The sequence below is a fragment of the Podarcis gaigeae genome (assembly GCF_964106915.1).
Source record: "Podarcis gaigeae genome assembly, chromosome: 13".
NCBI classification, from domain to species: Eukaryota; Metazoa; Chordata; class Lepidosauria; order Squamata; family Lacertidae; genus Podarcis; species Podarcis gaigeae.
The window spans coordinates 47,960,109-47,982,513 of record NC_139689.1 but is presented as its reverse complement, the minus strand read 5'-3'; the positions used below and the strand labels follow the sequence as shown (position 1 = coordinate 47,982,513).

At 44.1% G+C, this 22,405-nt stretch overlaps 1 protein-coding gene and 1 long non-coding RNA gene across 14 annotated transcripts in view; one reads left to right on the top strand and one right to left on the bottom strand.

The window, feature by feature from the left end:
• The window catches only part of SLC20A2 (solute carrier family 20 member 2), an 88,936-nt gene that overhangs the window by 8,475 nt on the left and 58,056 nt on the right, over positions 1 to 22,405 (bottom strand). For all 13 annotated transcript variants that reach the window (XR_014557445.1, XR_014557446.1, XM_083709394.1 and 10 more), the window contains exons 5-8: positions 19,078 to 19,174; positions 15,637 to 15,753; positions 14,355 to 14,558; positions 12,210 to 12,798 (exon numbers count right to left, since the gene is read on the bottom strand). Coding sequence is in view for 11 of the 13 variants with exons in the window: in XM_083709394.1 (XP_083565520.1) it covers positions 12,210 to 12,798; positions 14,355 to 14,558; positions 15,637 to 15,753; positions 19,078 to 19,174 (1,007 nt within the window). In the remaining 2 variants the exon portion in view is untranslated. The remainder of the gene's footprint in view (positions 1 to 12,209; positions 12,799 to 14,354; positions 14,559 to 15,636; positions 15,754 to 19,077; positions 19,175 to 22,405) is intronic.
• LOC310830336 lies at positions 43 to 1,756 on the top strand. Its single transcript, XR_014557598.1, has 2 exons — positions 43 to 557; positions 934 to 1,756. It is a non-coding gene; the product is annotated as an uncharacterized lncRNA (long non-coding RNA).

Sequence of the window (22,405 nt, the reverse complement as noted above, 5' to 3'; positions counted from 1 at the left end):
GAAGGTAATCGGCGTTTCTGTGCGCTGCTCTGGTTTGCCAGAAGCGGCTTAGTCATGCTGGCCACATGACCCGGAAGCTGTACGCCGGCTCCCTCGGCCAACAAAGCAAGATGAGAGCTGCAACCCCAGAGTTGGTCATGACTGGACCTAATGGTCAGGGGTCCCTCTACCTTTTTACACCCTTCCTTGCTGCATATTGCGCCCATGATGTTGAGACATGCTATCTTCCTCTAAAAGGAAATACCAGAGTGGCGTTTTCACAGACATGAATCTACTACACAATAGAAAACAGGAGTTTTAACTTTTTCTTATTTCACAGAGATAGGACAATATGTGGGCTAATGGGCTGATCCATTGTGAACACAGCTAGTTTCCCAACTGGTTTCTGGATGCAATTCCAAGCGCTGTTTTTAAAAAGTGCTTTTGCTCTGGTTATTATCTTCTCTCTCACAAAATCCTCAGAAGTGACCATGCTTCATATTCCCTCTTTATCCACTATGGGGACAACAAGAAGCAGGAACCGTGTTCTCATTTCCTGCTGCTTGCAGAGTTCAAAGGTAAAGGTAAAGGTAAAGGTACCCCTGCCCGTACGGGCCAGTCTTGCCAGACTCTGGGGTTGGTGCGCCCATCTCACTCAAGAGGCCGGGGGCCAGCGCTGTCCGGAGACACCTCCGGGTCACGTGGCCAGCGTGACATCGCTGCTCTGGCGAGCCAGAGCCGCACACGGAAACGCCGTTTACCTTCCCGCTGGTAAGCGGTCCCTATTTATCTACTTGCACCCGGAGGTGCTTTCGAACTGCTAGGTTGGCAGGCACTGGGACCTAACGACGGGAGCGCACCCCGCCGCAGGGATTCGAACCGCCGACCTTTCGATCGGCAAGCCCTAGGCGCTGAGGCTTTTACCCACAGCGCCACCTGCGTCCGAGTTCAAAGGTACTCAGCTACAATCTGGTGTTTCATTGGCATGTAAAATATTTTAAAGGATACTGTTCTGTTCCTTGTCAGCTTGTGAGTCACTTTGAAAAATCACAGGACAGGTGGGCTGAATATTGTTTAGTAAGCAAAATATAGGAATCAGAAGATACCCCGATGCACTTTTATGAAATGCTTCCTTTGCCGTCCCTACATTCACAACATACAGCAGATTGTGACCACTTTTCTACATATTTTTTGCTGGCATGTATGCATTGCTAGCTTAAGCATTGCAAATCTGATACTGGGTTCCATAAGCAGAAATAAGGATGCCCCTGGTTACAATGGGGTAGGTTGAAGGACATTGCATTGAAAGAGGAGGGAAGGGGAAAGTTCATGATCCCCCAGCTCCCTCCCTGAACAATTATAAACCCTAATAGCCCTGTGAGTTCTGAAGAAAGTGTACTAGTACTGTCACTTCATGATACCATGTGCTTTACGGGAAATAGAATCCTAGCTACAATTTATTTTCAGTAATTTTTAACCTTCATTTTGGGAGGGGTGAGAATAACCAGGGATGATCTCTCATTCTCTCTCTCTCTTTCCACACACCTAATAGCATACATTCTTTACACATTTTTCATCTTTATTCTTGGATGATCTCTACAGCAGGGGTAAGCATTGCGGTCCCCTCCACATATTGTTGGAATACAACTCCCATGAGCTCAAGTATGATTGACAGCGGTTGTAGTCCAGTAACATTCAAAGGTCATCATGCTGGTTACCACTGTGCCACAGATTATCTTTTTAAGCATTCACTTAAAGACATGGGTACAGTCATGGGGGGGGAAAGTTCACCCTCTTTGAATTCTGTGGTTTTACAGATCAGAACATACTAATAACCATTTGTTCCTCAGCAGGTCTTAAAATTAGGTAAATACAACCTCAGATGAACAGCAACACATGTGTGTTGTCAGGTGTTGTTGTTCATCTGAGGTTGTATTTACCCAATTTTAAGACCAGCTAAGGAACAGATGGTTGTTATTATGTCCTGATATGTAAAACCACAGAATTCAAAGACGGTGCACTTTCTTTTTCCCGTGACTGTATGTGTACATCTCAAAATGTAATGCAGTAAGCAAATGAGACACATATTCGGAAATACGGATATGATACAGGAACACTCAAGAAAGTCAAGACTAGCTTCAGATTCCTATTGTGACTTGGTCACAAAACCTAGTTTCCTGCTAAACCAAACATGGGAAAACCACTATAATAATGAAATGTCTGACCAGCTTAGTGGTATAAAATCATGCTCCTGAAGGTATGCAATGGCAACTCACTTACTTGCCTAAATGTTTTTGAGCCTGGGAGCCAAAACTGGACATTTCAGAAGCACACCGATTTGATCTAGTTTTCTCTCCCCAGGGCGGAGCTGAACACATTTTTATTCTTTACCAAACAGAGATGGAAGTTCTATGTGACACGCACTTCTGAAGCACAAGCTCACAGCAAGAACACTGCAAGCCAAATATAGAATGAACAGGCCAATCATCCATAGCCCTGTGCAATATTCTATGGCACTGATTTTGCTATCTGTTACCTAATAGTAGGAAAGCATAGAAAGGAAGAATTGGTTACCAGAAGAAATACATAAAATACCCAGTATTAACAATCCAAGTTTAATGAATTAACAAGCCAAAGCTTTCTCAGGGCGCTGGCAATGGAGAATGGCATGCACAGAATACGCAACCCAAGAACTGACAGCTAGATACAAGGACTAGCATTGGCTATATTTAGTGTAAGCACCTTGCCAAAATACACAGCTGGAACAAGGGCAGTGACACTGTCTGACATGGTGCATAACAAGAAGGCAAAGTCTAGAAGTTAATATTTTCTGAAAAATGGGAGCCCCAGCTTTCAGATGATATAAATCTTGCAACTTTGTGCCTGACACATTCCCTAGGAATTAAAGGCAGTCGTCAACTTACCAAAAAAGAAAAAAGGAAAACACTAACTGCCAACCAGAATAAAATCCTTAAACTCAAGTGACTCTTACGGCTCAGTAGGAAGAAGGTTTATACTGCAATGGCGTTGAAAAAGGTTGTCAAGCAACTTTCTTTGCAGAGTCATAGAAATGTGGTGTTTCAAGAACAACTAAACCCCAATTGCAGTTGAGCTATCAGGGCCAAGGAGGTGGAGAAGCAGTTTAATTTAAAATACAGTGTTGTACAACCCGTCACTTACAATTTACCAGTGCCACCCAGCAAGCCGAAAAACCCTTACCTAGAATGAATGCTTCCCCCTCTATGTTAAAAATACCCCAGGTTTTGACAAGCCCATAGGTTTGGCACCAGTCACTGGCCATAGTAAATAGCTCCTGGGATTATGTGCCTTCTCTACGCTTCTTCCACCAGGTACAAAGTTGGCCTGGCCCAAACTAATGGCAATTTTAAATTTAAATGTCTGCTTTTGTTAATTAAAAAAAAAATCTCTTTAATCTTAGAAGAAGAAGAAGAAGAAGAAGAAGAAGAAGAAGAAGAGGAGGAGGAGGAGGAGGAGGAGTAGTTTGGATTTGATATCCCACTTTATCACTACCTGAAGGAGTGTCAATGCAGCGAACATTCTCCTTTCCCTTCCTCCCCCACAACAAACACCCTGTGAGGTGAGTGGGGCTGAGAGACTTCAGAGAAGTGTGACTAGCCCAAGGTCACCCAGCAGCTGCTTGTGGAGGAGCGGGGAAGCGAACCCAGTTCCCCAGATTACGAATCTATCACTCTTAATCACTACACCACACTGGCTCTCTCTGAACTGCTCACTTTTCCTCTTCCCTTGTATTTCTAGGCTCTTAAATGGTAAGATTTAATAAAACAGAGATTCACCTCATTCAGGAGTGCCTCCTTGTTTGTCACAGGGGTAAAATCCAGGCTCCAGGTCTGAAGGTGGAGCAAGAGGAGCTCTAGATGAATTTGGGGCTGCTTACGATAAAGATAGGTAAAGGTAAAGGGACCCCTGACCATTAGGTCCAGTTGTGACCGACTCTGGGGTTGTTGCAGCACTCATCTTGCTTTACTGGCCAAGAGAGCCGGCGTACAGCTTCCGGGTCATGTGGCCAGCATGACTAAGCCGCTTCTGGCGAACCAGAGCAGCGCACAGAAACGCTGTTTACCTTCCCGCCGGAGTGGTACCTATTTATCTACTTGCACTATGACGTGCTTTCAAACTGCTAGGTTGGCAGGAGAACTGCTAGGTAAGCAGGAGTACGATAAAGATAGCAGCTCACAAGAGCAGCCCTTCCCCTTGGGCTGCCTCTGTAGGGTGCCACGACAAAAGTCAAGAAAAATTATTCCCACTCTGAACTGCGGGCCTTTTAGATTTATATTTGCACAAACATTGTTTGCTACGAATGATCCAATTACCAGGCTTGAATTGAAACAGAACACTTATTTCCATTGTTTTCCAACAGCTTGGCTTTTGACCCTACCATCTTTCTGCTAAATTAATCCTTTAAATGCTTCACAATGGTGTTATTGTATATTGTAGGGACCTGAGTGGGGTGCAGTGCATCTCGATACGCTTTGTGCAAGCAGACACAGCCCTCCTCCCCCCGGGAGACGTTTCTGTGGATGGATGCCTAGCTCTACCCAGCGCAAGAAGGAGAGAACAGATGCAGCTCACACAACAAGGTCCAACTGCAACATCACAATTTTTCAGTTAGGAGTGAATGGCAGGCTTTCAGCTTCATGGAAGAAAGTAAAAGAAACCTGGGGGCACGGTTTTAGCTCCACGAGACCCTCACCATGCCATTGTTACCTAAGATAAGCAGGGGGAAGAAATCCAAGAATATAAAGACAGGTGGTAGCTATACGCTCTGTAAGACCAAGAAAACCAAGTCAAAGAACACACATGTACTCTCAAGTTAGCCTGTGGAGCCTACTTTACAAAACAGATAGCGTGCTCTTTGCTGCTGTGCATAGCAAGGGACGGTCAGGAATAGCAGGCAGTCTTTCAAGCTACTTGCCCACAATGGCTATGTTCTGCCTCCACAGTTGGAAACAGCAAGAAGAATTTGGATTTGATATCCCGCTTTATCACTACCCTAAGGAGTCTCAAAGCGGCTAACATTCTCCTTTCCCTTCCTCCCCCACAACAAACACTCTGTGAGGTGAGTGGGGCTGAGAGACTCCAGACAAGTGTGACTAGCCCAAGGTCACCCAGCAGCTGCATGTGGAGGAGCGGGGAAGCAAACCCGGTTCACCAGATTACGAGACTACCGCTCTTAACCACTACACCACACTGGCAATGCTTCCAATGCCGGAAACCACAGGAGGGGAGATTGCTCTTGTGCTCAAATCCTGCTTGCTGGTTTGCCACCAGCAACTGTTCAGCCACTATATAAGTACAGGATGCTGGACTAGATGGGCCATTGGCCTGATCCAGGAGGCTCTTGCTATGTCCTTACGACCAAGTTACTTGGTGCAGAACCCCTAATAAGCACCCACAAAATACAATCTGAAAGCTACGGTTCTATTTCCAAAGAACAGAGCAAATGTTGGAGGAGCCAGTGCCCAATGAATGAAACACACAACCAAAGGAATGCCAACACCCAAGCAGCGCAGTCATCAGCCTTGATGGCTGTGGAAATAAGAGGCTTGAGTTATTCAGGGGAATTCCATCAGGTCAGGCTGCCTCCACCACAGGTATCAACTTGCCACCTGATTCATAAAGTGAATAAGCCTTCCAGTTGGCAGCTGTGTTCCTAGCTGCGTGGTGCTCAACGAAGAGTCTATTCCGGCATTTTAAATGTCGTGGGTGGTATGAAGGAAGAAACCTAAACAGCACAAGTGAATGCAATCGCAGACGCAGAACACACCACGCAAAATCAATCATTCTCAAAATGTTGGCGGTGTTACAACAGAGCACCCACTGGGTGTTCAAATTAATGCTCAGTGGGAAACTATTAAAAAGGCGCTGTGGAAATCTGATCGCTTCTGGCTCACCACTGACGTTATGTAAGGGTAAGGTGCCAAGGATGAGGAATGTCTCATACTGGGACCTCCAACCATAACTCTTCAGTGCCTGACCTCCTGCACCTCCTGCCAGCCAGGCAGTCCCAATTTTGTGGTTCAAGGCTGCTCTCTTGGCTGCAGTACTTCTCTGAGTATTGTCAGCTGACCCCACAGCCTTAACAAAAACCCACAACTTTCCAGCAGAATCAGCTGCAAATCGTCACTGTCCTGTCCTTTTCCCATGCTACCCTGCCTGCCTGATCTAGTATGTGACCTCCAACCTATCCAGGTCTCCTGTTGCTAGACCAGGGCCAGTCCAAGACAAGACGCCTCCCCCCTGAAAGAAAAAAATCATGTACAGAAGTCAACCAGACATGCAGTTGGATCAAATTTAAAACTGGCATTGGAATTGGGTCTTCCACAACACCCAAGGACAGCAGGTTAGCTGAGGGAGTGCTGGGCAGGCTGCAGGGAACACACAGCTCTACCCTCAAACATCTCATCACTGTTCCCTTACTGCTCCACCTAGTGCCTGCTCCCATCCACCCACGAAAAATGCTGTATTGCTGCAGCGCTAGTGCCTACATGTGTCACGTGAACAAAGCAACACATAAGCATTACCTACTGGAGTGTGTGGCCTGGGCTGAAAGCCTCTGCCTGCTTGCTTGGCCAGGGGTCTCTCTTGACAGGACGGTCTGTAATGTTTCAAGTAAAGCGCACAGGTCTATATAACTGTACGCACTGGCCACATTTGGAATACAGCACGTACAAGCTCTGGTTATCTCCTGTCAAAAAGGATATTGTAGAGCAGGAAACCGAACAGGAAAGGAAAGCCAATGTGACTCAGGGATCTTCCCTACAAGACTTAGGAGCTGGAAAACTTTTTGAGCCCATCAGTCGCATTCCCTTCCGGGCAACCTATGGAGTTGCCTCCGTAGAGTAACCTGGTTTCTACAAAGCCATGCAATCCTGACTGCTCTCCATTCCAGGCAAGAAAGGGTCATTATCGGAGTTTGAAGGCATGAATTCCAGCCAGGAACAGGCACTCAAGGAAGGTGGGGGGCAAGGCTGGGGAGGTGTGGCATGGACTGAGCTCCAAGTGCCAGGCAGAAAGGCCTGGAGGGCCACACACCCCTGGCTTGTGGCTTTTTCTTTTAGGAAGAAAAGACAACGGAGTAGGGAAGGGACTTGATAGAGGCTTCTAAAACTGTGCATGGCACAGACACACACAAGTGAAGTTTGGGGAAATATTGGGGTTCTATTGGCTGCCCGACACAGCCAACAGAATCCAGACACAAATTGTCACTCAAACAGGATGCTTAATCGGGTGTGGCAAGGCCAATGTGAAACAAGCTCAACCAGCAGGTAGCTGGAAGGTGGCTTACCAAATACGAAAACTGCACAAGCATTTACACACTTACAAGCGAAGAGGTGGTAATGTCCATATACGGCAATACTTCCTTCTACCAGTTTGTACCGGTTTAATCACAAGGCATAGCAACTCTCTTATCTTTTCCTCCTTCCTTTGCCCTAAACAGTTATGGCAATAGCTCTTGCATACGTGTCATTCCGTCGTTCTGCCATGGTTGTCTTGCAAACACAACCTTCACATTCCAGCCTCCACCTGTGCTCAGCCCTTCTCACACACATTTAAATTTTCATTCTGTTATTTCAATAATTTCTCTGGTGGAAGAACATTTTTTTTTGTCTTCCACCACATTAAGAGCTCAGAATCAGCCAAAGAACCTGATTTGCCATGCTTTCAGCGTAGACAAAAGAAGCTGCTGCTTCACCCTGTGCTCCATTAACTTAGAAAGGACATTTTTATCTCTTTGTGTTTTTATCAGAAAAAGCAGGGGAAATTAAGATACAGTGGTGCCCCGCAAGACGAACACCTCGCAAGACGGAAAACCCGCTAGACGAAAGGGTTTTCCGTTTTGGAGGCGCTTCGCAAAACGAATTTCCCTATGGGCTTGCTTCGCAAGACGAAAAAGTCTTGCGAGTTCCTTCGGGGTTTTTTCCCTTTTTCCCCCTTTTCCTAAGCCGCTAAACTGCTTATCAGCTGATCCGCTGATAAGCCGCTTAACAGCTGATCGCTAAAAGCCGCTAAACCGCTAATAGTGCTAATCCGCTAAGCTGTCAATGGACTTGCTTCGCAAGACGAAAAAACCGCTATACGAAGAGCCTCACAGAACGAATTAATTTCGTCTTGCGAGGCACCACTGTATCACTGGGACAATCCTTGAGGGAAGTTAACAGGCTGAGCTGCAGCCACCTGGAGCAAGCAGCACTGTGATATATGCAAATCCAGCCTGAAGAGGGCTTGTCTTGCAACAGGCACAATTCCAGTTGAAAATAAAGCCACAGTTCATCACACTAGAACACAATTCAGGTGTTCCACATAAAACTGTGGAGCAGATTATAAATAGCAAAGAAAGAGGAAGCCAGCAACCAGCCCACATCAAGGAGCATGCGGGAGGAATGCGCAGCACTCCCCCATCCCCACCCACCAATCTGACAATGACCCATGGAGAGCTGCCATTCCAATGGCACCTTCAGCCAAACTACACAGCTTAGGGGCACACTTGGAATGAGAATGATAACACCAAAGGTGGAAGAAGAAAAATATTTCCAGTGTTCAAATGAGGCCAGAATTATTAACCTCCTGTTGCAGAGGCCAGGCTGTGGCTGAGAGAGAGTGGATTACTCAATGAGTGCGTGTCGGCTTAAATTTGAACCTGTGACTTTTTGGCTCCTATTCTTAGCCACTGTGCTACACGAGATATTCCTCCTCTCTGTGAACCTTCAGAGCAGGGGTTGTCAACCTGGTCCTTACCACCCACTAGTGGACGTTTCAGGATTCTTGGTGGGCGGTAGGGGGTTCTACGGCACAGGCTGAATCCTCCTTCCATCGAGGACTGGTGGGCGTTAAAGTAATTTTACCATCAAGAAAGATGCATTAGTGGGCGGTAGGTATAAAAAGGTTGACTCCCCCTGCTTTAGAGGCACGCCTTATTTGTGCACAATATGCCTAAATCAAAAAATTGCTTCAAGCACTCACTGATGTCAACAAGTGCTTTACTAATATTAAATCTCCACTCATTTCAGAATTGGTTCTATTTTCAAGCTTAATAGATAATTAAATGCTCTTGGGCATACAGTTGTTGCATTAATACATAATACATACAAATGTATATAAATGCTCCATAGCATTATGCAAAAGTATATCACACAGAAGTACAGCTCCTGCTTCTTCTTCACATCTTTTATGTTTATATTGTAATTGGACCAAGCTGACATTTTTGTGCACCGCTATAGAGCTATTCATGTGGTTCTCTTTTGTGACGGCAGTTTTTAGCCAAAGCTCATCCATTCCATTCACAGTAGCATCTTCACTTTTACATAATACCTGACATATTTCATTCTTGTTTATATCCCATTGTGTTGAATGTTTTAATAATGCAATGCCTTTGAGCACTGCATTAAGTGCTGCATTACATTTCCATTAAATGTTGAACTATACAAAACAGTATATTTGAATTTATTTATCAGCTGTTCAGTGGTACCTCCCGTTAAGCACTTAATTCGATCTGGAGGTCCGTTCTTAACCTGAAACTGTTCTTAACCTGAGATACCACTTTAGCTAATGGGGCCTCCCGCTGGAGCCGCGCCATTTCTGTTCTCATCCTGAAGCAAAGTTCTTAACCCAAGGTACTACATTTCTGGGTTAGCAGAGTCTGTAACCTGAAGCATCTGTAACCCAAAGTGTCTGTAACCCGAGGTACCACTGTATTAAAAATAGGCAATGAAATGTCAGCCGTACAACTGGCCTTTGCTTTTGGCTGCTATTTTCACGTTAAATAATTAACAGGGCACCTGACCATAAAACACTAAACTTCATTGCCATGCCAAATAACTTGGGAATGTTTCTTTACTAAGAAAGAGTAAACACTGTATAATTAACCCAGGAAGTGCCTACCCTCCAGTTAAGAACTTGGTTACAGTTCATGCTCACAGGGATTTGAATCCCACAGCTGATTTTCCATCTGTGGCCTCATTGTTTATCTGGACTCACTCAATGAGTGAGTGCCAAAACAAAGCAAGTTTCTATGCTCCTATCTGCTACTGGCATGGATCCCGGCAGGACAACCTCTCCGATGGCCCCAACTTCCTCAGTAGGACTTCGGACATCATCTCTTAACTTAATAAATTAAGAGATGGGTAAGTTTCTTGGCCACATGCACAGACAGCCCTTTAAGCTCTTCCTTTTGGCAGGTGAGTGACCACAAAGTCTCCAATTAACTACAGCATTGTTGAGGAACCTTGTTCAGCTGGAGGCCACATTTCCTTCTGGGAACCCTTAGCAGGCAGGGCCAGAGAGAAAAGTGAGCCTAGCAGCACCTCTACATGTTACCTTTGTACAGTGAGCTAGTTTCTACACATGCTCACACACCCCTTTCTATGCAACGTCACAGCTGACGGACACATTCCAACCAGGCAAGAGGGGGTGGGACTCTGGGCTGAGTCTTGAGTGTCAAACAGAGAGGCTTGGAGGGCGGCATACAGACCCAAGTCTAAGGTTTTGAAACCTTGCCATTTCGCCCATACTAGGAAACCATGCTTTGAAGTTGTGGTTCAATGCCCTGGCTTGCTCCGAAGTTGTTAAGCAGTTCAGACGCCATACTCAATTGAAGGTTTCATGGTTTACTTGCTGCTGAAAGTGGAGCGACGTGGCTGTCTGTGAAGCCAAGAAGGCTCATTCATATCTCATCTTATTAATCTGATATATGATCAAGCACAGGAAGTTCTAAAAGCTGTAAGACTCTGCGGTGAGCCAGAAGTGGCAAATGGGTGCGTATAAAAATCAATGGGATATGATTACAGATACCCAAAACTGGCCCAATAAAGGCAAGCCTGTTGTACAAGCTACGCTTTATTAAAAACAGAATGGATTTGTGGGGAGTGCAAGAAGCAACCTTTTGGATTACAGCAGGCTATTTGTTTACAGTAGCTGCTTTTTGTTTCTATGCACAATACAACTAAGCCTGCCTAGGAGGTTATTTTCCAAATCACTGAACTGACATGTGCCTTGCAACCTTCTCCTAATTTATGAACAAGAAACTGGCCAGCAACTTGGTAAAACTTGCTGAAAATGTACTGCACTTTTCCGTGTATAACACACTCCTGTGTATAACACGACCCCTATTTTTGGGGACTCCAAATTAAGAAAATGGGGGGAGATTGCCCAGACTTATTGAGCTCACCCGCCTGACAGCAGCTGCCAATCGCACAGCTCACAGAAGACAACAATCATCTGCCCAATCACCGCCAGCAGCCACAAATCGCCACAACAACAGCCAATCCCAAACAGCCCTTGGCACATACATCAATCACCCGCCCAATCACTGCTGTATATCTCCTACTCGTGGCTGCGAACCATCGCCCGTCCCCCCTATGCACTACCAGTGTATATAAAAAAAAGGTAAAGGTAAAGGACCCCTGACAGTTAAGTCCAGTCGCAGATGACTCTGGGGTTGCGGTACTCATCTCCCTTTACAGGCCGAGGGAGCCGGCGTTTGTCTGCAGACAGTTTTTTTGGGTCATGTGGCTAGCATGACTGAGCTGCTTCTGGTGCATCAAAACACCGAAACCAGAGCAGCACATGGAAACGCCGTTTACCTTCCCACTGGAGCGGTACCTATTTATCTACTTGCACTTTTTGGTGTGCTTTTTGGCAGGAGCTGGGACCAAGCAACGGGAGCTCACCCCCGTTGCGGGGATTCGAATCACCGACCTTCTGATCAGCAAACCCAAGAGGCTCACTGGTTTAGACCACAGCGCCATCCATGTCCCGTACCCGTGTGTAAGGCAACCCCAAATTTTAACAATATTTTTAAATTAAAAAAAAACCCTCGTCCTATACACAGAAAAATACAGTACTCAGCAATTAGAGCTGATAAATTCTAGCTAGACCTGTACACAAGCAATATGGCACCAAGAGGGAAGCTGAAATCCAATGTAAAACCAACAAAAATAGTTCAGACTTGGAGCCCTCAATCTCAGATACGTGGTTTCATTTCTGTATTTGTTCTTCACACAAATGGAAGTTTTACGCACAGTGTGAAGATACAGCCATAGATGCAGGAACGTTTTGAGCAATGCCTGCATTTAAAACAGATCAGCATTACTAAGATTCTGCAGCAGATTTTACCTTGTTGGACTGCTGGAACAAACAACAGAACTTTTAAAGGATGACATCGTGCACATATGCAAGCCCTCCTCACTTACCTGACATCATTGCCTCCGTGAGCAAACGATCCAAAGCAAGCTGTGAGGATCTGGAGAAAGTGAAAAAGCAGGTGAACCTGCGAGGAGTCCCTCTCATCTCTCTCATCCTCTGCGGGGTCTTCAGGGGGGTGGCTAGGATCTACTAACTCAGATGCCAACTTCATCTCCACGCCACCTTCGTCCGCTTCAATTTCTGCTTCTGCCACAGCGTTGCAGTAGCTGGAGTAGCTGTCGTAACGAACCCTCTTTTTGGAATAGGAAACCGTGTCTGTAACTAGCTTTTCGCTATCTTCTGGGGTTGACGTATCAGCTGCCTTGAAGGACGAATGCACTGGCATCCCACAGATGGCAGCTGTGTAGCAAGTGTAACTATTGTTGCGCCGCAGCAGTTTGTAGTTGTTTTCTTGCGTGGGCCGGTTGTCGCTGCCTCTGTCGAGGTGTATTTTGTGCAGTAAGTCTTTGTACAATCCCGAGTCTTTGTGCACAGTGTGATACACATGAATATCGCTCTTCATGTGCCCGTCAAAATTAAAGGTGCCGTTGGAAATTGGAGATTTCACCATACTCTGTGTCATTGAAAATGCTCTTCCTAAAACAGCAAAGAAAAGTATTTTTCCCCCCCAGAAGAAGCTAAAGACCTAAAGGCAACAGAACAGTGAAACGCCAAAGAAATATCACTCTTTTTTTTAATCATTTGTATGAGCATTTATGCTCCATCAGAGAATATTTGCTGCTCCGAGGCCATTTTCTGGTGACCAATTGGTCAGAGATACGTAGGGAGAGAACACCAGAATATTCAATGGAATCCACACTAGTCAAAGAGTTGGAAAATGGGGTTCAGGCATGGTCAAGCCAAGTACTTTGTTGCTTGGGAGACAGACTGAGGCTCTTTCCTCGCCAATTGCCAACCCCTTCTCTTCTTGGACTGCAGAATCAGCCAGCCACTCTGGGTTAAATGTCAGAAGAAACCCTTCTATTGGCCTGTTGATGGGGAGGGGGGTAGCCACCCACCTTTCCCCAATTGATTTATCCTCTCCAATTTCTCAATTTCTCTTGCCTTTACCTTCAGATTATAAATCTGCAGGCAGGAACCATGTTATTTCAAATTACCAATTTAGGTGTAATAATAACATAAATAACTGCATATGGAGAGCCATTGCAGCGTAGCGGTTAGAGTGTTGGACTAGGACCTTGGGAGACCAGGGTTCAAATTCCCAGTCAGCTATGAAGCTCACTGGGTGACCTTGGGCCAATCACTACCTTTCAGCCTAACCTACCTCACAAGGCTGTTGTGATGATTAAATGAGGGGGACACACCATATATACCACCTTGAGCTCATTAAAGGAAAGGGTGGGGAATAAATGCAATTATTCATTCATTCATTCATTCATTCCTGTTCAGCTACTAGAGTAAAATACCGTATTTTTTGCTCCATAACACTCACTTTTTCCCTCCTAAAAAGGGGGAATGTGTGGGCGTTTTATGGAGCAAATGCAGGCTGTGCAGCTATCCCAGAAGCCAGAACAGCAAGAGGGATTGCTGCTTTCACTGCACAGCGATCCCTCTTGCTGTTCTGGCTTCTGAGATTCAGAATATATTTTTCTTGTTTTCCTCCTCCAAAAACTAGGTGCATCTTGTTGTCTGGTGCGTCTTATAGAGCGAAAAATACGGTACTCTCAGTCTTTGAAAACAAATACATAGATATAGACTTGTCTATTGGTGAAACATAGTTCAAATATCTCAAATATTAAAGCACCATTTAAAAATTCAGCCAAAATATTATGTCATTTCTGTTGTTCATTACCAGTATATCAGAAATTGATATGACAGCAGCCTTAAATGCATCATCCACTAAAAGAAACTGTGGTAAATGAACAGGTAGCTGTTTGAGAAGACAATACACAATTACACAGTGTAGCATACAACTGTGTGTTGTTCTTTAAAAAAACTGTTATGCACAAGCACCCAGAAAAAGAGCATGAGCAATTATCCAAAAAAGAAAACCACATGCTCTCTCTTTTTATTCACCCTGTACAACAAAAAAGTTGGGATGGGAAGGGGTTTTGCACAGAAGGGAATTGCCCACTAGATATCAGGAGGCAGCAACACAACAGAAAATAATTTATGTGCTCTTGGTTTCTCACCATATGGCACACGAGGATGGCTTCCATTTGCTATATTATCTGATACACCAGCCTCTTCTGTTCCAGAGGCAGTAAGAGGAATAGTACTTTCATCGTTTGCTTTGGCACCAGGAAGTTCTTTAAAGACAGGTGTATCCTCATCTTGTATTTTGTCAAGGCTTTCGTCAGATATCTTTGATAATGCCCCTTCTTTCTTTAACCGACCTAAGGAAAACACGGAGCTTTTATAAGGATGGGTTAATTATCCACTCAACAGAAATAAGTAGTATCACTTAAATAAATGCACTGACTGCTTTGCTCTTTTGTCAAGAAACCCAGAAAGTTGCCCACATCTGTAAGATTAAACTACCTCCAGAGACCAAGGAAACAGAACATTTGCTTCCACCTACACATCAATCTAATTTAGATCACTAAATCTTAAATTTCTGTTCTATGCTTCCTTGAGCTCAAAGCAGCCTAGCTGTTAGATAAATAAAATACTTTGGCTGGGATGTGAAGTACTACATGAGAAGTCTAAAGCTATCTTGGTTGAATGGGATTTCTGTTTCTCAAATATCCTTTTCCCCATTTGTCACACAGTAAGTAATTTTTGGAAACAAGTTAAGTTTCAAAGGTATTTAAGATACGAAATAGGAATCTCCTGGGGGTTTTTTGTTTGTGTTTGTGTTTTTGTTTTTAAAGTATGAAGCCACAGTGAGCTTTCATTCTTTGGATCATGGCCTGCATTTTTAAAACACAACAACTAAAAACCAAAATGTCATGGTAGGTAAAGGTACCCCTGCCCGTACGGGCAAGTCGTGTCCGACTCTAGGGTTGTGCGCCCATCTCACTTAAGAGGCCGGGGGCCAGCGCTGTCCGGAGACACTTCCGGGTCACGTGGCCAGCGTGACAAGCTGCTCTGGCGAGCCAGCACCAGTGCAGCACACGGAAACGGTGTTTACCTTCCCGCTATAAAGCGGTACCTATTTATCTACTTGCACTTAGGGGTGCTTTCGAACTGCTAGGTGGGCAGGAGCTAGGACTGAAAGACGGGAGCTCACCCCGCTGCGGGGATTCAAACCGCCGACCATACAATTGGCAAGTCCTAGGCGCTGAGGTTTTACCCACAGCACCACCCGCGTCCCCGCAAAAAAATGTCATGATATGCAAGGCATAAAAAGGTCACCTGTCGCAGTTATATTTAAAGCATCACTATTCTAGAAAACACACTGGAAAAGTATTTCCTCAGACATGGGATTTAAAATTACACACATTTTGACCTCCCCCACCCCCAAAGACATACTTGCTATTTTTCTTTTCATCCACGGACACACAAATATCCAGACTAAGATAGCGAATATTACTGATACTCCAATTGATATTAGTGCTATTGCCCACATAGGAAGAACGATTCCTAGGACTGAAAAAAAGAAACAAAATTACATCCTTCCAGATTGGTTTTCTAACATTTACTGTAACATTTTTTTAGCCCAGTGATGTGACTTCACACCAGCGCACCAAGGCCCATCAACGTGCTTTAGTACTGCCTCTTTCGAACCTATTTGTTTGGGTTGTGTGTCAGCCTTTGTGGAACAGACTCAAGTGCATCTATCAAAAATGACTGGAGTACTGTCCCCAAAGTGTCAGACCACAGAGCAGAAGAATTTGTCAGCACGCTCACAAAATGTCAGGAACTCCTGAGGCTTCCCTGCTGCTCGAATTAGTGCATTACCATCAATGCACACAAGTTCTGAACCTCATGTAGGGTTATCTACACCAATGGCCTGCTTTTGGCGTGGTGCTCACCTGTTCTCCAACCTTCACAAGCAACAGTGAAACAGAGAATCCGTATTCCATCTAGACATCCTAACATCTGGATCATTTGGTAAGCACCTTTAAACAAGTCTCTGTGTGTATGCAGTCTCTGAAAACATCAGCCTTGATCATTTTCTTTATGTTCTGCTGTGTCAGAACCTTTGACAACGAAGCAAAAGTTTATCAAGTTATTTTTCCCCCCAGTGGATCATGAGATAGGAGTTGCCCTGATGAATCAAACCTTCATACTAATCTCTGATAAATTGTATGTTGAACAGTATAGAAATTCCTACAGAAAAAGAAATGAAATGATGCCTTGCGATTTCTATCCACTGGTCATTAGCTCTCAGCAACTTAATGGGAACATCATCTGTTGCCACGATTGTTGTCAGGGAGACCAGAAGTATGTTGCTATTGTCAGGTTCTGTGACTTTTGTAGGTACTATTCTGAATGCACTGAACCTCTTCAACTGTTCTATGGCTTTTAAAAACATCATCTGAATCATGCATCAGTCATGCAGAGAGATTAACAGACTATGAATACGGCTTTGTCGTCATCATCTTCTAGGTTGAAGAGATGTTTCTTAATCCTGTGAGATGCATGATCATTCTGACCATGTCATAGGGAACTGAATTCCTTGCTTCTCTACTTTGTGCAATGCCAATGATTCTGTTGTGCGTGTTGCAGTTTTTATTTATAAATTCTGTTACACGTTCTGCATAAATTTTATTTTTTTAAAAATTGTTTCACCCCAAAATTTTAAGCAGTGACCTCCTGGCTCTGTACGCTCAAGTCCTTTCAAGTCAGCTAGGTGAACAAGGCCTTACTGAGCATAGTTCACATTTTTTGAGGATTGTAGGGTTAGGGTTTGTAGAGTGATGTATGGAAGTGAGAGCTGGACCATAAAGAAGGCTGATCGCCGAAGAATTGATGCTTTTGAATTATGGTGCTGGAGGAGACTCTGGAGAGTCCCATGGACTGCAAAAAGATCAAACCGATCCATTCTGAAGGAAATCAGCCCTGAGTGCTCACTGGAAAGACAGATTGTGAAGCTGAGGCTTCAAGTCTTTGGCCACCTCATGAGAAGAGAAGACTCCCTGGAAAAGACCCTGATGTTGGGAAAGATGGAGGGCACAAGGAGAAGGGGACAACAGAGGACGAGATGACTGGACAGTGTTCTCGAAGCTACCAACATGAGTTTGACCAAACTGCGGGAGGCAGTGGAAGACAGGAGTGCCTGGCGTGCTCTGGTCCATGGGGTCACGAAGAGTCAGACACAACTAAATGACTAAACAACAAGAATCCATGGAAGCAAGGTGGCAAATGTATTCAAATGCAGTACCCAATTACCACCATCCCTTTCCATTCTTATTAAGTCCATCAAGATCTTTATCACTCTCATGCAAGCTGCCCAGATCACAAGGGTTTGAGTTGCCACTGTGTTCAGCACTGAAGTTCACTATGGCATCTCTACATTTCTGTTCATTTGAAAAAATGAGTATGAGGCTTTCCACCCCACTGTAAAGGTCATCTCCTTTGGCTTGACTTCTACGCCAAGAAAACATCTGTTACACTCTGTGGCAGCTTTTTAAAAGAATTTCCACATAGAGCTCATGATGATTGCTCACCAGCTATGACTCCAACATGGGCCATTGAATTTGCCATACTGCTGCACATATAATTATCTGCCTTCCATCACAGCATGCATACTCTTAAATACCTACAGGCCCAATTCTGTACACAGGTCATGCAAGCCAGCACTGTCAATTGACAGGAGATGTATTGTGGTTTTAATTGGTAAAAACAGCATGGGAGTCCAAAGCCACGGGCATAATTTCTGGTACTTTTGTCATTGAAGCCCTCACAGTACTTCACCCATGATATACAAACCAGCAATTGTTAAGCACAGCTCCTTTCCTTGAATCTGATACATAATATGTTGAAATCGGGTCAGTACTTTCATTTCATTGGGAATGGCAGCTGCCCATATCTTTTGTCACTCTACATACAATTGATCTAGTACAGCTGCCTATTTTTAACACACCAATAAAATAAAATAAATAAATGGGATGGTGGTACTTGTGATACAATTAAAAGCACGAGATTTTAATTCCAAGTCAATTCCAAGTCAGGACACACACACACTCATACTCCTTGCTCAATACACTGGTAATATTATAAACACATGGGCAGAGCACTGTGCATCAGATTGGACAGTCTGCTATTGCTACTGAACTGCATCTGGTGTTAACCATAAAACTAAAGCAATAACAGCTTGTGCCAGTTTACAAGTTAAACATAACACAGGACAGTGGTGTGTTGCCTGGTTCTACTGATCACAAAAAATAAAAAGTAAGGAGGATGCATTTTATTCAGCTACCCTTTATTAGCAAATGTGCCTATTTAGAACATGAAGTTTCCGCTTTTGACAGAAACAAAATCAGGGCAACTTTGGACGTTAAACTTTGGTATGCGCCTAAGGTTTTTTAAGTGAGCATATCAAGTGCTACAAATATGTGTCTTGAAACATGCACATCATGAAAGCACAATTGTCAAGAGACTGTGGCTGGCTGTGAATCCATGTGGGTTGTACTCTTGGTGGTAAATCCTATGCAGCAAACACATGATGTGCAAAGTGGCCCCCACAGATCTACAATGGCTTAGGTCTGTCTTGTTTTTCCAGGAACTGCTGTCTGAATGTGTTCCTTCTTTTACGGAAAGCAAAACCAGCCTTGTCAGTTGTAACATTTATCATCTCTTTTTGTCCTTTACCAATCATCCAGAATCCAGAATGATATTCAGAAGTCCCAAAATTTCCCTATGAGTTATTACATTTGGTAATTTTTGAAGCCTTTGTCCTTCTTCATAGAGTGTTTTACTACAGCCGACATGTAACATAGTGGACATCGTAAGTCAGATAATACTCACCAGGGGCACCTGTATACATTATAGAGAATACATTAATTGTTATTGTAGCAGCGTAGAAGACTGGAAGGGCTCGAAGACCATTGGGCACAGGGTCTTCCTGTATAAAGAATAAGAGAAGATAAAATATCACAGCTTTGGAGATACTGCATCAGTTACAGTCAGTCCAAAAATTCAACTCAAAAATCCTAGCAAAAGTCCAGCCTTTATTACCCAAATATGGCACAAAGCAAAAAAGAAAAACGTGGCTTCTGAATTCTGAAATCAGCCCCCAATTAAAAAATGACGACAGACAACAGCAAACGGATGGATGAGTTAAAACTGTAAGAGGCACCTTCAGCTGGTTCTGTTGTCCCCACTGTAAGAGGCAACAATGCCCAAACAAATATTGTAACAGACGCACAGAAACACAACTGTCACCCTATTGCTAGACAGAGCCCCTATTTCCATGAGTAATAAACAATTGTGAAAATGGTTGCACTAGATCCTGGGGAAAGAGTACAGACAGATGTCTAGGCAGACAGGATCTGACAGTCTGAGTTCTATCCCTTATGAGTCCGTTCTGTTCCCTAGTCTGTCATTCCCTCTCACTGGTTTGCCCATTTAGAGACGCACACAGTTTTAGAGTGTAGAAAATTATCTTGTTAGGAGATAGAAAGATTAAAGCACTTTGCCTCCCTAGGGAGAATTGGCAGGAAAGGGAAATTATCAGGAGGTCTATGAGCTTTACCCTTCCTTGCCTCATAACCAAGGGAGTGTTTTGATTAGAGCAGGAGGCAGGCTGCCAAACTACATATCAGTATCACAGCAAAACAGAAATCTATGTTCACTGTCCTTATGCAGTAATTGCTGGCAGGAGTGGAATCACAAAGAATAAATGCTTCTTCGGGGCTGGTCTGCAAGAACTTTCAGTATCCCTGCATGCACCACGCTATCCCTTGCTTTCCTCCAGGTTTGATGGCAAGAACACAGGCTGCCAGGAAATCCACCTCTCTTTTTAATGAATTTGTTTAACTGGAAGTTCAAGCAAGCAAGCAAGCAAGCAAAATAGCCCTAAGGGAAGGACCATAAGCTCATTGGCAGAGTATCTGTTTGCATGAAGAACGTCTCAGGTTCACTACCTGGCGTTTGCTGAGCTAGACGGACCCAATGGTCTGACTCAGTATGGTAGTTCCCTGTGCTCCTAAAAGAGACATATTTTTTATTCCAATTGAAGTTGGCTTGTTTCAATCCAGCCGCAGTTAAGATTAACCACAGATTCCAATGAAATAAAATGAACCATGGGAGTAAATGTTGTTTAGCTCCTCATGGGTAAGTACAGTCACTGGATACTGGATCTGTCCACCATATTAACTCTTCATTTAAAAATTAATTGTGCTAAAACTTTAAACATCGAGGGACTTTGAAATAAACATTTAACGTTGCCTCCCTATGGACATGAAAATGCAAGGCTATCAACAATCAGCCCTCACTGGAGGGTTTGTAGTGTACAGGCGTCTCCCGCCCCACTTATGTGGGGGTTACGTTCCAGGGCCCCGGGTGCGTAAGTAAAAAATTGCGTAAGTGGGAAGCGCCCTCTTAAAAGCCTCTTCCTACTCTTCAGCTCTCTCTCTCTACACAACTCTCACTTCAACTAGAATTGAAGCTCCAGAGCCATCTGGAGTCTGGAGAATGTGCAGAAAAGCGCCACTGCTGCTGCACTACCGCACGTGTCAGCTGCTAGGCGGGGAGGCTGAGCAGCGGAAACAAAAGCCCTGCTGCGCCTCCAGTCTCTTTGGGACTTCCTCCGCCCTCACTAAAATCCTCTTTGGACTCTGGAGAGGGTCTCCTTGTGAGCCACGAGGCCTCTCCCGTCGTTTCCTGGTTTGAATTTATTTCTTTGTTTGGCTGGTTGTTTCCCAGCACCGTGGACATATATCATTGTGCATAAGTGAGATGATGCCTATTATCATCACAACCCTCAATTTGAATGAAGTCATGGTGGCAGAGAGCAAAAGAGAGGACAGGTTTTTAAACAACTGCAGAAGTTTGAGCAAAGGAAACTGGGGGTAGTGATTTTAAACAATGGCAGAGGTTTGAATAGAGCGAGAAAAAGTGACAGGGGAGTTGGCAAACGCAAAGACTGGGGCACAGCTTCTAGTAACATAGTAAGATTTTCACCAGCATTTCTAAAGGTTGGAAGCAACTTTTTGAAATAGGGACTTTGTGTGGCTATAAGTAGCTATTGAGAAAAAATGTTACAGGACATCAAAGTTGTGGATATCACAGGCAATCAGATCAGGGTTACAGAAAGAGGTTGCAATCCTTTGTTTTGATTTCCTGAGTGGATAATTTCTGTTTACAGTTTCACAGCCTCTTATTCTGAAGCTTTGGCAATTTGAAAGGGGAGAGGAATGTTTTACAGGCATTTCTGATGAGCGATGTAGCAGTGTTCCACTAAAATGGGTTGCATTTCAGTGCTGAAAGCACACACTGATCTCTGGGTGCTTCAACGCTGCTAGACAGATGCCCACACCTAAAGCAACTCAGCAACGAATAGAACGGTTTCAGACTCTGAATTGTAGGTGCAGTTGATAAACTTTTCTTTATTTAGTCAACAGAGAGAAGCCTTGCACAAACAGTGGCATATATTTGTTATCCTCTACAGCTTGTAGCTGTGCATTACGTTTCAGTTTTAGAGTCATTCCAGAGTCCTTGTTAGCTCTCTGCAATATTAAAATAAGAAAAAAGGAACTGGGAAAGTGAGAAATGGCAACTCATGATCAGTGGGAGTAAGAAGCAAAATGATGTGTTTTCTTTCAGCTCTCCTCCCATACATTTGCTTCTGGGGACAGATCTAGTCCAGAAGAGGGCTAGACATGCAACCTACTGTCATTTCGACTTATGCATGTCACTCTCTAATTTCAAAACACCATTGGCTTTCAGGCAAATTCAAATTCCATAATTAGAACCCATGAATTTATCACTTGGGTGCCGATGTCCTTAGCACAGGCTACTGAAACCTCATGACTGATTTGAGTCCCTTTAGGGCTTTACAAAATGTCTGCATCTTTCCTGAGAACCTTACACGATGGGAGCTCAATATTTTAACCATTTACTAAACTTACGGCAAAAATAATTTTGCTCTTTGAACACATGGTGCATCTGATTAAAATTGTGTCCTGGGTGTCTTGACTGCCGCTGAACAATTTAAATTTCAAAAGGCAAAACAACGGGGCAGCCATCCCAAAACCCATTTTAACAATGACATTAGATAAATAGAAAATCCTTGGAAGAGACAAATAGGCTTAGGGGTAGAATAAGGATACGTGGTAGTAAATATTATGGATTA